Below are 15,077 nucleotides of genomic sequence, written 5' to 3'. Positions count from 1 at the left end.
GACTGTGCTTGGGATGGCAAAGCCAACCGCCCTTGCATCAGCTCAGTCAGGATCTTCTGTTGACGCATAGACAAGTATTACACTTGTCATAACTATCTGCGCTAGGCAGCTTAGCCTTGCAAATAGTGTACGGATAGAACACCACGGCTGTGGAGTGCTCAGCACCGATATATCCCACTCGGTGCCAATTGAGCTTGGCGTCGATGTTCGGTGGTGATTTTTTTTTTTTTTTTTTTTACACGTTCGGTGGTGAGGCGAACTCAGTGCCAAGGTGGAACATCACAGTGCAAGCACAGGACCGAACCAAGTGGTGATCACTTCTGAAAATCGGGAGATCAAACCACTAGTGGCAATATCCGAGAGGCTACTGGAACGGTCAGTGCAAGCCTGAGGCAGAACCAAGTGATGATCTACACCTGAACTCAGGAGACTGAATCACTAGTAGCACTCAACAAGCCACTGACTAGACCAAACAACCACTGTAATATCTAGACACTTCAGTAATCAGCTTCTCCACATTTACTCTATTGCTTAACTGTCAGTGTGTGTATTGGGGGAGGGGCTCACATCAATGTTTGCTTCTGGGGGGGGAATGAATCGATGATAAAAATATTCATTGAGGATGGCAAGTTGCAATTAATCAATTAATTCGAAGAAGACAACTCAGTTTCTTTTTTGCCACTACACCTCTGTGTATACAACATTAACTTGCATATTTAAGAAATGGATCGCAAATGTGTCATGGAAAACAGATCTACTAAATTTAAAACAAGCGAACAACCCTTTTTAATCTGAAAATAACAAAGATATGCTAAACTCTTCGTCTTCCAATATACGTTTCTTTCTGCAATAAGCAAAATTCAAGATTAATTACTTCATTTATTTTGAACTGGAGCGTAGATGTGCGAGTATGCAGACATGCAATGGTTTAAAAAAGATGAAGTTTCCAAACAATGAGAAACACCTGCAACCAGTTAATTGTTGGGGCTGGACTATATAAAGCTCACCTAAGTGGTACACAGGTGTTCGGACAGCAGGGAGGAAAAGCTATGTGTTTATAAAAAAAAAAAAAAAAAAAAAAAAGAGTAAGAAAAGCTCTATACATTGTATTGATATTGACTTCTGTTTGGATATTGGACTCATAGTTTTCCATAATTGTCCTTTTGTTGGTGGAGTAAAAAGCTTAGACTCAAAGAAGAGCTTGGTTTCTGTTTGAAGAACAGTGTGTTCAAAAAGCAGACTGCTTCACCACATTGTTTTGTCAAGTGGACTTCCATCCTGACCTGAGAGTTCCGCAACACCAAAGTACAGTACATTGTTTGAGGGTGTAGTCTGTGGCTGCAAGATATTAACAGAATCATCTAAACAGTTTTTTAGGCATGTACAGTAAACTGTCAGTAACTAACAAAATAGACAATCCATCATTAACACACTGGAATTACTTACTTATGATATTGTGGTGTTTTCTGCATTAATTTTTCTGGAAATCCATCTTCATCGTCAAACTGCTCCATTGGCTCAACAATAGCAGGACGGGGCGATCTGGAACAATAACATTCAGCTGTACTTAAAGGTAATGTGAAACATTGTTATGGCTATAAATCTAGCATATAATTAGAATTAGCAAAGAAACAAGATTAAAAAAGCACCTCTAGAGGAGTGTCCACCCCACAGCACTAGTATTTTTATATAAAGGCTAACAGTTTTATAATATTCAAACTTTTCTTGTCCATATTTTCCACCACTCTGGTTGAAATACCCTGTGAAGGGGTTATACTGTAGAGGCAGTCAAAAATATGTCACAAGCCACATTTTTCCACATATCTGTTAAACTATATCCATTTGTCACGAAGCTTGGTATTAACATTATTTAGTTTAGGAATTTGAAAATATCATATTATAGAGCTATGGGGGGAGGGGGGGGCTGTCTTTCCGTACATCTATCCATCTGTATGTCACACTTACATTTTTGAATAACCAATCTTCTTATCCAATTGTCATGAAACTTGATAGTAAAATTACAATGATTTTGCATAAACATGAATGTGGGAACAATATGGAAATGGGAATCACTCACGTTGTTAGTAAGTATGCTCCCTCTGCACATCTATCCATGGCTTTTCGAGCTGCAGGTTTAGATGCAAATTCTACAAACCCTTTCCCAGTTGGCCTTCCACGGTCATCTACCACGACAATTGCTCTCTCCACAGGACCAAACTGAGAAAAGGCCTGTTCAAGCAGCTCATTGGAAACGACTGGTGACAGATTCCGTACAGTCAAAGCAGCACCATGGGTAGCAAATCGAATACGGAGCGGTCTGTTTTTTACTATAGTTCCATCTAGTGCTGCTTTTGCAATTTCAGCCAAAGTCCTTGTTTCCTGTAAATACAAATGATAAAATGTTCTATTCCAATCCATTTTTGTAGGTAACATTTTGTGAATAGCTTAAAAAAATCTTTTGTAAAGAGCATGGTAGTAAACTGTCTAAAGGTGGCAATAATGCCAATTTTGATGACCAATGTGGACTGTGACCATCCTAGACAAATATCATTATTTTAACGCATGTTTAAAGTGCTAACCAACAATATATACACATATAAACATACAAATACACACACCACAACAATTTTAATATATTAGGAAATGAAGTTACAAGATCAATAGTATAATATATTCTCTCAAAAAGTAATCATGACAATGCACAATATATTGCTAGGTCTACTTTAAAAAATCATTCAAAACACATTACCGTAAACATCAAATGCCATTATTAACATTGTTACCAAAATCATTCCCACCTTCAGTATCAATTCAAATTATTAAATCAGAGCCGCTTTTGGGATAGAGACTACAATAGTATTAGAATTCTTCTGTGTTATGTCTCGTGATATGAATTGATTTAAAGTTTAACTCTAAATGTTACGCAATTGGTTAAGTATTTTTAGATTGACTATTGATTATATGGTATGACTTGCTGTGATTTTATGTAATTGAATTAGTAACTGCCAATTGGTTAAGAGTATATAAGTAAATGATTTACAGTGTCGTTAACATTTACTAGGTCTGTAACCTGATGAAGACGCTGAAGTGTTGAAAGGCATTGCTTGTTTTACGCTAAACTACAGATGGATATAAATAAAGATTCACCTTTATTAAACTGTTCGTAATTTAAATGATCTATAGGAGTGTGTTGCCATACCGGTTTCTGGTACTGGGGACAAATGGATACTACAACCAGCTGTATCAGAGACAACTGCTCTAATTGTTTATTTGTGGTAAGCACCTCGTCACGATAAACTATTGGTGCATGAATTACTTTTTGATTTTATACATAATAGCTGGGCTTCAGTGAGTTACAGGAAAATAATTCCATCTAGGGTTTCTGTGACGTCATAAATTATGAGACCGAAGGTCAAGTAATTTATAAACTGTCACAGAAACCCGAGATGGAATTGTTTTCCTGTAACTCAGAGAAGAGGTCCAGCTATTATTTTTTATAATACATGGATACCCTTGTGATGCTACTATTAAAGATGAAGTTCAGCAGTTGGGTTTTTTTAAAAACAGTGTTTCAGTGCTGTACAGATGTTTAATGTCGTTATCCGTTAGTGCTTCAGCTTTATTTGGATGATTGCCTTTACCTTGTTTTAATTTCTCATTCCTCTGAGATACGAATGTACCTGCTTTACATTTTTTAAGTATTCTCATTCTGTTGATCATTTCTGTACTGTGGGAGTTCTTGAGTGATTGAAAACAAGACATTCTGTGTTTGAATTGAAAGTGATGGTCTCGAGGAGTCGAATAGGTCAATGTTCAAGTATATTTTCTTCTAGAGAAATTATCACTTTCTGACGTCACTACTGTGGTATTATGCATTTTTGTCGAATGGCTCAGGATGCAAATATAGTCTTCAACCATGATAGATTATACACACACACACACACACACACACACACACACTGATGCACAATGAAAACACAAAAGCCTAAGGTTTACATACATAATGTTATTTACATTTTAAATAGTGAGCAGATAGGTTTGTTGATTGTTTGAGAAGTATTGTTCCTTGGGATAACAAAATACTGAACTCAAGTCATGTGATTTAATAAAAAATGCCAGGTGCTCAGTGTTTCGTATTTGAGTTGAGTTAAAATTGCCAAAATGAACTAAATAATCTGTATAAATAGCCATTCGAAAAGACACAGGAACAGCAAATGATACGACCATGCCCCGCTTGAGTAATGAAGATGTCTGGAGAATGAGATGTTCTGCGGGAGATGTAGCAGGAAATGGAAAGATCAGACTCTGAGGAGTTAGTGACAGAGAGGGAGGAGACAGCCAGGCTGACAATGACAGGAGAAGAGGCGCTTCAAGGGGAGTGGCACGAAATGACAGGCAGGAAGAGAGAGAGAGCGCTGGGTGGATCAAACCTACTGAAAACAGCAGGGAAAAAATAATTGGAGTTCAGTCCGTCAGAAATCTGGGCAACAAGAGTATGGAGTAGTGCTGACCCATATGATTATTTTATTAGTATGTTCACCCAATTTGATTGAGTTGATGGTGACAGAAACAAACAGGTATGCTGAGGCGATACGTACTAGCGGTACTCTAGCCCCCCATTCCCGCTTTCACGACATGAAACGGCTCTGCCAATTGTGCGCCGCCCCCTAGGAATCCCCGGTCTCGGTCAACAATGACATAGCCTGGATTCGAACCTAAGATCTCCAGGCTATAGGGCGCATCCTGCACTCCACGCGGAGCGCCTTTACTGGATGTGCGACTCGGGAGCCCCTTCCCCTGCTCTCTGAGACGCTGCACAAAAAAAAAAAAACACTGGCACTTGTAGCACTGTCAAAGTAAATCAAAAAGGCATGCCACAGGAATTCAAAAATAATAAAATAAAGCTGGGAGATCGCCCGTTGTTTTTGGAGAAAAGGCCTTGTAGCAGGGTGGTAGATAGCCCTGCTGTGTAACTGTATTTTGTTTAGTTTTAGAACGGGGTTTCCCCCTCCGCCCCTGTGTTATTTTGTATTTGTTTGTTATGATTTATTTATTGTATTTGTGACGGCGTACCGCTGTGTTATTGGGTTTTATATTTATGTCGACGAAGTGCCGTATGTTTTGTTATTGTTTTGTTTATTTATAGATGACGGCGTAGCCGTGCGGTTTTGTTTAGTTTAAAATGTGTTCTGGCAGAGGCGAGATTGGTCCTCTGCCAGGAATAATTAATAAACTCGTGCAGAAGGTGGCCATCTCCCAAATTAATTAAGTGATTAAGTTTGTTGCTAATCGGGTCACCAGCATAAAAGCCTGCAGCTCTGACAGGTAGCGTTAGTGAATGCTCTGACAGAAAGAGAGGATGTTCAGATCAGGGACCCAAAAATTCAGGAAGAAAGCGCTATGCCCAGCCCCTTGCTTTGAACTTTACCACACAAACTTAATCTACAAACAGTGAAAAGAAAGTTTACCTGAAACGTCAGCCAAATAATTAATTAATAAGAGTAATAATTTCCTAACGCTAAACATTAACGTTTTGTTTATTAAAAATATTTACTCCTACACTGAAGTAGTTCATACTAAAGAAATAAAACATCAATATTAAATATTAAATACATTGTACAAATAATTGCCTAATGAGTAACTGTGCACCTAAGTGGAGAGTAGAGCAAGCTGTGAAAAAAGCAAGGACGTCATCATCTCCAGGGCCTAATGGAGTTCCGTACAGTGTACAAGAGTGCTTCTGGAGTTGTACGAATCCTGTGGAAATTGATGAAAGTGTAATGGGAAAAACAGGCTGTACCAAGAGCTTGGTGCCGAGCAGGTGGGGTCTTTATACCAAAAGAAAAAGATTCTACAAGCATCAGTCCGTTTTGCCCTATTCCCTGTTAAATGTGGATGGCAAGATTTTCTTCAGCATTATTGCTCAGGGATTGTCAACTTACCTATTAAAAGAACTGCTTCATTGACACTTCAGTAAAAAAGGCAGGCATTCCAGGTTTCCAGGGATTCTTAGAACACATCAGTGTGATCTGGCAACAATCAGCTAAAAAGGAGAGGAAGGCACGCCATCTCACATTCCTGGATTTGGCTAATGCATACGGTTCAGTGCCACATGAACTTCTTTGGGCAGCATTTGATTTTTTCAGTGTACCGATGACAATAACAAATTTAGTTAAAGCTTACTTCGGAGATTTGCAATTTTGTTTTTCATCTTCAGAATTCAGCACTAGATGGCAATGCCTAGAAGTTGGAATAATGGCAGGATGCACCATTTCTCCACTGGCTTTTACCATGGCAATGGAAGTAATTATTAGGACATCAAAATGGGTAGTGGGAGGGGAGCGCTTGGCTTCTAGAATGCGACTACCACCAATTCGAGCATACATGGGTGACATGACAACCATGACTACAACACTAGCCTGCACTAATCCACCTGTGCCCTGGACCCCCTCCCCACTCACCTCTTTCAAGCTGCTGCTCCTGCTCTACTTCCCTTCATCTCCTCCCTTCTCAACACCTCTCTACTTTCTGGTCTCTTTCCCTCTGCCTTCAAAAAAGCCTCTATCACTCCCCACCTCAAAAAACCTACCCTCGACCCCACCTCCCTCCAGAGCTACCATCCTGTCTCCCTCCTACCCTTCCTCTCCAAAACCCTCGAGCGGACTGTACACTGCCAGCTCTCTGCTCGACCCTCTCCAATCTGGCTTCCGCTCTGCTCACTCCACTGAAACCGCCCTCCTGTCTCTCACCAACTCACTTAAGTCTGCCCGAGCTGCCTCTCTCTCCTCTGTCCTAATTCTCCTCAACCTCTCTGCTGCCTTTGACACTGTTGATCACTCTATTCTACTATCATCTCTCGCTGACCTGGGGATCTCTGGCACTGCTCTGGCCTGGTTCTCCTCCTACCTCTCCAACCGCACTTACCAGGTAACCTGGCGTGGAGCAACCTCCACACCTCACCCTCTCTTAACAGGAGTCCCCCAAGGGTCAGTCTTGGGTCCTCTCCAGTTCTCTCTCTACACCCGCTCCCTGGGCCCCCCTCATCGCATCCTATGGTTTCTCATACCATTTCTATGCTGATGATGCTCAGATTTTCCTCTCCTTCCCCACCTCTGACTCCACCATCTCCTCCCGTATCTCTACCTGTCTGTCTGCTATTTCCTCCTGGATGCACTCGCATCACCTCAAACTCAACCTCTCTAAATCTGACCTCCTTTTCTTTCCCTCCTCCTCCCCCTCCTCTGATCTCTCTATCTCTGTTCCTCTGGAAACTACCACACTCTCTCCCTCTTCCTCCGCTAAGAACCTCGGAGTCACCCTGGACCCCTGCCTCTCTTATTCCCAGCACATCTCCACTCTGGCACGCACTTGCCGATTTTTGCTGAGCAACATCCGAAGAATCCGACCCTTCTTCACCAACTATGCCACCCAGCTCCTGGTCCAGGCCTTGGTACTCTCCCGCCTAGACTACTGCAACTCCCTCCTGGCTGGCCTCCCTGCGTCCGCCACCAGTCCGCTCCTGCTCATCCAGAACTCCGCTGCCCGCCTGCTGTTCTCTCTGCCTCGCTTCTCCCACGCAACTCCACTACTCCACTGGCTACCGATCACCGCTCGCATCCAGTTCAAGACTCTTGTACTAGCCTACAGATGCCTTGACCAGACTGCACCCAGCTACCTCCAGACCCTCATCTCTCCCTACACCCCCACTCGACCTCTCCGCTCCGCCTGCACTAGAAGACTGGCTCTAGCTCCTCTACGCTCCCCTGCCTCCAGAGCCCGCTCCTTCTCTACCCTCGCTCCGCAGTGGTGGAATGACCTTCCTACAGATGTCAGGACCGCCCAGTCCCTGACCACATTCCGGCGCCTCCTTAAGACTCACCTCTTCAGACAGCACCTGTAGAACTCCTGCTTTTCCCCTGGGACACTTATCACCCTTCCTTAACCCTTTGCGGTCCATTGTCGGACTGGGTCCGACATCATTATACCAACGCAAAAAACGGGTTTCTAGTCGTTTTTTCTCCGGAAAAAGCTGAAAAAACCATTCAATTGCCGAGTGGGAGCGACAGGAGCAGAGACAAGTCGGAAAAAAAAAAAGGCGTATCTCATGAATAGTCATACATATGGCCCTGTTATCAGATAACAGGGCGGCATAGTAAACAAGCTGGCTGAGTGCGTCAGCGCACAGAGACTATCACGGACATTTGCAGAGCTTTTTTCAGATGTTATAGTAATAAAATAATGACTTTGATCACAATATTGAGGAGTTTGGTGATAGAACGAGTGATCCGGAGATGACTGATCGGTATGTATGACTATTATTTTTATTATTATTTATTTCTTACATAGATGAAAGCGATAGCGAAAGAAAGGGTGTGGTGGGGCTACAGAAGCCTAGTGAGTGCTTTGTTGATATGCAGGGCCATTTAAACCCGTTTGACTGTGGAAAAAAATACTTTTAAACAGCGTGTCTAAAATTAACTGCGCGTGTGAAAATTAATTAGACCTGACGTGCCTGACGCGCACTTAATAAATGGACTGCAAAGGGTTAAATGCGCTTTATTTGCTCTTATCTGCCCCCTATTTTACTGCATTTAATCCTGTACTTCAGAGTACTGTAATCTGCCAAGTGTTTAATCTGTAGTACTTTGTATTTAATCATATCCTGATGTAACTATCACTGTCACTGTTATCTGCTGTATTATTGAATTGTATTTTGTCACACTTGTACTTGCTTGAACCAAAGTCATTGTATTTATCTTGCTCTTATTGTATTATTACTTGTACTGTAACACTTGAAATGTATTTGCTTACGATTGTAAGTTGCCCTGGATAAGGGCGTCTGCAAAGAAATAAATAAAAATAATAATAATAATAATAATAATAATAATAATAATAATAACAATCGGTTATTGGGAAAATTAACCAATAATATTGAATGGGCACAAGAAGAGTCTCTATATTTAACGGTAAAGTAGTGTGTTGGAACATTTTATTTAGATATACATTTTTGGTCATTAGAATACAACTCACAGAATGGGTTTAACATTGTCAGATTCTGGTTAAATTCCTAGTTAGACAGTATGTTGAAAATGATCTTTCTGGTCACTTTGTCCTTGCTTGGATAAGGCTTACCTCCAAGACATTTTAAAATAGGTTTTAGCCTCTCCTTTGATTTCCAGTTCTAACATGCAAGGTATTTGCCATTTAGGGTGGATCATTATTTACCAACATATTGATAAACATCTTTACAAACTAGATATAAAACAGGTTTTCTTAAGAAATTACAGTTGATTTTATGAGGGTTATAAAAACTAGCTACTTCAAAGAGAAACTGTTTTGAACCAGATACTTTGAAGCTAGGGTTAGGAGAAATGGACAATTAATCAAGTGATAAAGAGAGTTGTGTCTTTTTCTGATTGGTTTAAGGAACAATCATGCTGTCACTGAGAGACTGCATGTAAACTGAGAATACTGAAATGTTCTTGGTATTGCTCGGATCCATGCTTGGAAAGAGGATACCTGCAAACAGGTGTCACTATGTAACCTTTAAGATGTCTGGTTGTAACTTTGCAACTCAGAACTTTTATCTTCAATAAATTATACTTATCTGGATTCAAAGGAGAAGCCCATGACTTCTTTCCTTTCTTATTTTATTTCTTATCTCAACATAGTGGATAAAAGGTTCTACGTTAATGGTGAGGCAATACCAACAGTGTGAGAAGCCAGTGGAAAGTCTTGGGAGATGGTATGATGGGGACCTAAAGGACACAGCTTGTGTGGGAGAAGTGAGACAACAAGCAGTAGAAGGGTTGACAAGCATAGACAGCAGCGCTTTACCAGGCAAACTGAAACTCTGGTGCTTTCAGTTTGGTCTACTGCCAAGGCTGCTGTGGCCACTGACTGTGTACGAGTTTTCCTTGACAACAGTAGAGAAGCTTGAAGCTTTAATCAGTTCATACGTCAGGAGATGGTTGGGAGTTCCACGTTGCCTCAGCACAGTGGGACTTTATGGTAAAGGAATACTGCAGCTACCAGTCTCTGCTCTAACAGAGGTGTTTAAGTGTGCCATGGTCCGACTGGAAATGGCATTAGTAGTCACACGACAAATGCGTAAGGGAGGCAGCACCTGTGTTGAAAACTGGAAGGAAGTGGGGGACAAAGGAAGCTGTGGAAAATGCAAAGGCTGCCCTTCAAATCGGTGATATCATGGGGCAAGTTCAGCATGGAAGAGGAAGTCTTGGTCTCAGTTCAGCTCCTCCTACATGGCACAAGGCAACCCCAGCTCAACGGAGGAAGCTGGTAGTCAACGAGGTGCAAAAGCAGGAGGAGAGGATGAGGTGCATAAAGGCAGTTTCCCAGGCCAAGCAGGGAGAATGGATGAGATGGGAGAGTGTGGAATAACGCAAGATCGGCTGGCGAGACCTACGGATAATGGAACAGCGCAGGATCAGTTTCCTCATGAGGTCAACATATGATGTTCTCCCATCACTACAGAACCTAAACCTATGGGTAGGAGAGGATCCATCATGTCCTTTGTGTTCATCAACAGCAACATTAAGGCACATTTTGACAGGATGTAAGGTGGCTCTTAGCCAAGGACGGTTTACTTGGCGCCATGACCAGGTGCTGCGTTGTTTGGCCTTAGCATTGGAAGACAAACATAACATGACCAATAAGTTGCCACCAGTTCCCTCAAAACATTACACACAAAGGATAACATTCCTCAGTCCAGGGGAGCAACCAAAAGAAAAGGTATTAAAACCACGCCTCGTCTAGGACAACTGGAAGCTGCTAGAGACTGGAAAATGCTGGCAGATTTTGGTCAACGGCTTATTTTTCCACCTGAGATTGCCACCACTAACCTTCGACCAGATATTGTCTTGTGGTCTGGATCAGCACACCTCGTTCACCTGGTAGAGTTAACAGTGCCATGGGAGGATGCTGTAGATGAGGCGTATGAGAGGAAGAAACTGCGGTATGCTCAACGAGCCGTTAAAGCGGAACAGCGAGGATGGAGAGCCCGGGTTTACCTAGTGGAGGTGGGTTGTCGAGGATTTGTGGCACACTCTACAACCCAGTTTCTCAGAGACGTCGGATTCATTGGCCAAGAGTTGCGTTGCACAATGAAGAACTTATCTGAAGCAGCAGAGAGGAGCAGTAACTGTCTGTGTTTAGGTGCAAGTTTAGTGACAATGTGCAATATTCTGAGAAGACAAGAAAGGAAGAGGAGCTTTTTTTGCAGGTCAGAAACTTTTAGAATGTTGGCAGCCATCTTGGTTGGGCAGGCTGGCAGCACAGTGTTCCAAAGCAGGAAGGCAGCGAAAGAGTGGATCACTAGTGGATTGATTGTGTTCACTGTTAAATAAAACTAAAATCCTACAAATTCTATTCAATTTTTTTGTGTGTGATCTGTGTAACGGGGAGGGGGTAAGTATTTAAGAAGGACAAGTACATTTTTCTAGCATTTTTGTCCCTTGGACAATATTTCTTTCTTTTTTAATTGCACACCCCTGAAGCAGGATATTGTAAAGAAGGCAGTTGTCAAATACAGTGCTAGAAACGAATGTGTTCCACACAGATGCAGTTTCACGAAAACGACTAGAAAAAAACGACTATGGACTAGAAAAATAAATATGTCGGTCTAAATCAGTAATTTTTTACATTTTAACAACCTATTCTGCCAGTAAGTTGAAGTTGTGATTGCGGTATGGGAAAACACTTCTATTTTCTGCAACCCTTGGTACAAAAACATTTGGTATGAAAATAAAGGTAATTGATTAATGTTTAATCACATAAAAATGCTAATTTTAAACACACTGGGGTGCATGTTTTTATGTTTCCTCAAACATGCCAAATTGTGGCTTTTAAACCACTGGACCTTTGCTTTCACAAATTCCTTTTCAGAAACAGTTGGTTGGCAGCCAACAAAAGTTAAAAATAGTTTATTCAAGGTTTCTTTTTTTAAAACCTTTTGGACCAACTTATACTTTGTTTCTACTGCAGAACAGTCTGTGAGGTAACATCGTTACCTTGTCATCGCTCTTGTTTTAATTCTTAATAAACACAAGCATCAATCCTGCAAAGACAGTGCTTTTGCCCTTGTTGTAATACTACTTTCAAGTAAAATAAAAGACTGACTTGAAGTTCACTCTTGTTTTAAGGGAGACTTTCAAGTGTGTTTATTGTTTAGCATAAACCATTTTCCAGGTAAAGTATAGTATTTCCAGTGCTAGGGCTCACTTTTTTTAATGAATATTCAATTTCTTTTTCATTTCAAATTAGCTGGAAAACAAATTCTTACCATATAGAACCTAGACAAACTCTCTTCTGCAAAGTAGACTGCATTAATTTCATAAGTTATTTATGTATTGATTTTTGAGGCATTATATATTTTTGTATTAATAAATTCTGTTTTATGAATGATCATGGTCATTTTTGCCACTGTATTGCAATAATTGCCCCTATAGTTTGTTTAATTTTAATGTAAAGTATATATACAAATCGTTCCAAGACAATAGTTTGCTGGTTGTTGAAAATGTTGTAAAAATTATGGTACATATTGTACTACTTTTGCTTGTATCCTTGTTTGATTAGGAAAATTGATTTTTTTATATATATATATATATATATATATATATATATATATATATATATATATATATATATTATAAAAAGAAAGAAAACTGGTCAATAAAATGTATGAAATCTATTAAATCTTCATTAGTCTTATCTGAGATGCCAAATATGTCGTCACTGTATCCAAGATATAACATTGGTATATGTCCCTTGTATTGTTGAAAAAATTTATTTTCGATCCATCCCATAAAAAGACAGGCATAAGAGGGCCCCATTTTTGTTCCCATACTGATACCTCTAACTTGTTTATAAAAGTCTCCATTAAAGGAGAAACAATTCGAAGAAAGGACGAGTTGGGCTAGTTGCAAAAGAATATCGGTAGCAGGTTTTTTTACTGTCCGTTTATCAAGGAAGTATTTTAGTGCTTGTAAACCGTCACTGTTGGGGATAACTGTGTAGAGGCTTTTGACATCCATTGAGAAGAAAGTTATATTTTCACTGTTACCATTTAAAGAAAAATTATCTATTTGCAAAAAATGGTTAGAGTCTTTAACGTATGAAGGTAGAGATTCCACAATGGGTCTGAAGACATCATCAATGAACTTGGAAATTATTTTAGTGGGGCAGGAACATGCTGATACAATAGGACAGCCTGGGTTGGTAGGCTTATGAATTTTAGGAAGTAAATAAAAACGGCTACAGCGAGGGCTTTCAACAATAAGATTAGAGACTTTAAGATTAGAGATTAAAGATTAGAGATTAAATGAGAGACCTTTGGATAAAACAGAGTGTTCAGCAGTAGTAAGTGCCAAATTTTCTGGGGTTGTAACAGTTTTATGCGGTCTATATATATATATATATATATATATATATATATATATATATATATATATATATATATATATATATATATATAAGAGAGGGAGAGGGGGGGAGGAACTTCAAGACATAATGCTGTTCAATTGTGATATGCTGGCTTCAAAAAGTCTTTACTTTTATAGATTATATTTCGTACAAAACTACTTATCACATGCATTTTCCTTGTATGGTGTGTATGTTTAATATTGTATTACAGTAACTGGTTAAATAAGAAACATTACAATTAAAACTAGATTTGTGAGAATAAGTGATTACAACCTCTGTCACAAAAGCAAACTGCTAAATGTTATTTTATCTATCTCATTTTGCTACATTGTACCAGCAACCTCTTGGTAAAATAATCGTTACACACACAGAGTAACTTGAGGCATAAAACCCTACTGGGAAATAGGGAAAGTTGTTGGAAAATATGGTAAATGCATATACACCGCTGAAAGTACTGTACTTGAAGTGTGTATGCAATAAATTTGATAGGCACTGCGTCAACAAAGAAAAAGACAGTGTCAAAAAAAATTACAAAAAGGTAGAATGAGCTAAATGTGTTTAAACTACAGTACTAAAAAGCATAAAATTGTTAATTTGCACCTCCCCAAGCTAAAGCAAGGGAACAAATTATTTAACAATGCTTTTCTGAGTACCACCATACTAGTATGATGATCTTCAAAATAAATAGGGGAGGGGGGAGGGGTTATGTTTTTTTATTTATTTTATTTTTTTAACAAATAATAAATTAAACCAATTCCTAGTGTACATAACCAAATTGGAAATGTAAATATACTATATCTGGATAATTTTAAAAAAATGTCCTCACCAGCCGAATGAAGCCAAAGCCACGGTCACGATTGATAAACACCTCGTTTGCTTCACCATATTTTGCAAACAGCTTCTTGAAATCGTCCTCAGTTAGGTCAGTTGGTAGGTTACCGACATAGAGCCGGCAGCGCTGGGTGAATGTCTTCTCGCCGGGCCTCTTGAAGTTTTTTAGGTCCAGAGTTAGTCCTAACTCGAGGGGTTCGCCGGCGCCTGGTTCTCCTCCAGACGCCGCCGACATCTTCGGCTCCTGCTTATCTGGCGAATCGGACTCGCGTTTCTGATTTTTATTTACTGGAGGCGATGAGCTGTTCTGGATTTTAACCTGCTTTAGATTTCGGTTAGCCATTTTTTCAAGTTTGGAATATTATTCGTTTTTAAAATCCGTCTTGGTAAACAGTAATATAATAGAATGATGGACACGTGCCACTGAGATTAGACTCTGTTCTTCTGGAAAGATTTTTCAAGATGGCGTAAGAAAAATTCTCACTGCGGCAGCTAGTGACGTCATCACACATTTACACACAGCTCCGTGAAATGTTTTTGGTCAATAAGAATACATTAATATAGTAGAAATTGAGGGGAGCCAAAATATAATAAAATCCAGATTATTTTTTATTTAAGAAAAAAGAAGAAAATTATGATATGCAGCAAACACTGCCAGGTTGTCCCTCACATGGTATTCTGTATATCAAATTGACATCTCCGTGTTGCTTATTTTCATCCACTGACCGTTTTCCCCTTACATAAACAAATTTCATATATTGGCTGCTTCTGTGAAAAATGGGAATTGTGTTTTTATTCTTCAGATT

The 15,077-nt window shown here is 39.8% G+C and overlaps 1 protein-coding gene across 10 annotated transcripts in view; it reads right to left on the bottom strand.

The window, feature by feature from the left end:
* LOC117407178 (paraspeckle component 1-like) overlaps positions 1 to 14,785 on the bottom strand; it is a 153,682-nt gene extending 138,897 nt beyond the window's left edge. For 4 of the 10 annotated variants that reach the window (XR_009329350.1, XR_004545032.3, XR_009329351.1 and 1 more), the window contains exons 1-3: positions 14,267 to 14,781; positions 2,078 to 2,379; positions 1,447 to 1,542 (exon numbers count right to left, since the gene is read on the bottom strand). Coding sequence is in view for 5 of the 10 variants with exons in the window: in XM_059028777.1 (XP_058884760.1) it covers positions 1,447 to 1,542; positions 2,078 to 2,379; positions 14,267 to 14,614 (746 nt within the window). In the remaining 5 variants the exon portion in view is untranslated. Of the gene's footprint in view, positions 1 to 1,446; positions 1,543 to 2,077; positions 2,380 to 14,266 lie in introns of all 10 variants that reach the window. The other 6 variants (XR_009329349.1, XM_059028776.1, XR_009329352.1 and 3 more) reach the window with 5 other exon arrangements.
* Positions 14,786 to 15,077: the final 292 nt, after the last annotated feature.

The sequence above is a fragment of the Acipenser ruthenus genome, chromosome 8 (assembly GCF_902713425.1).
Source record: "Acipenser ruthenus chromosome 8, fAciRut3.2 maternal haplotype, whole genome shotgun sequence".
Lineage (NCBI taxonomy): Eukaryota > Metazoa > Chordata > Actinopteri > Acipenseriformes > Acipenseridae > Acipenser > Acipenser ruthenus.
This window is presented reverse-complemented; position numbering and strand designations above follow the sequence as displayed.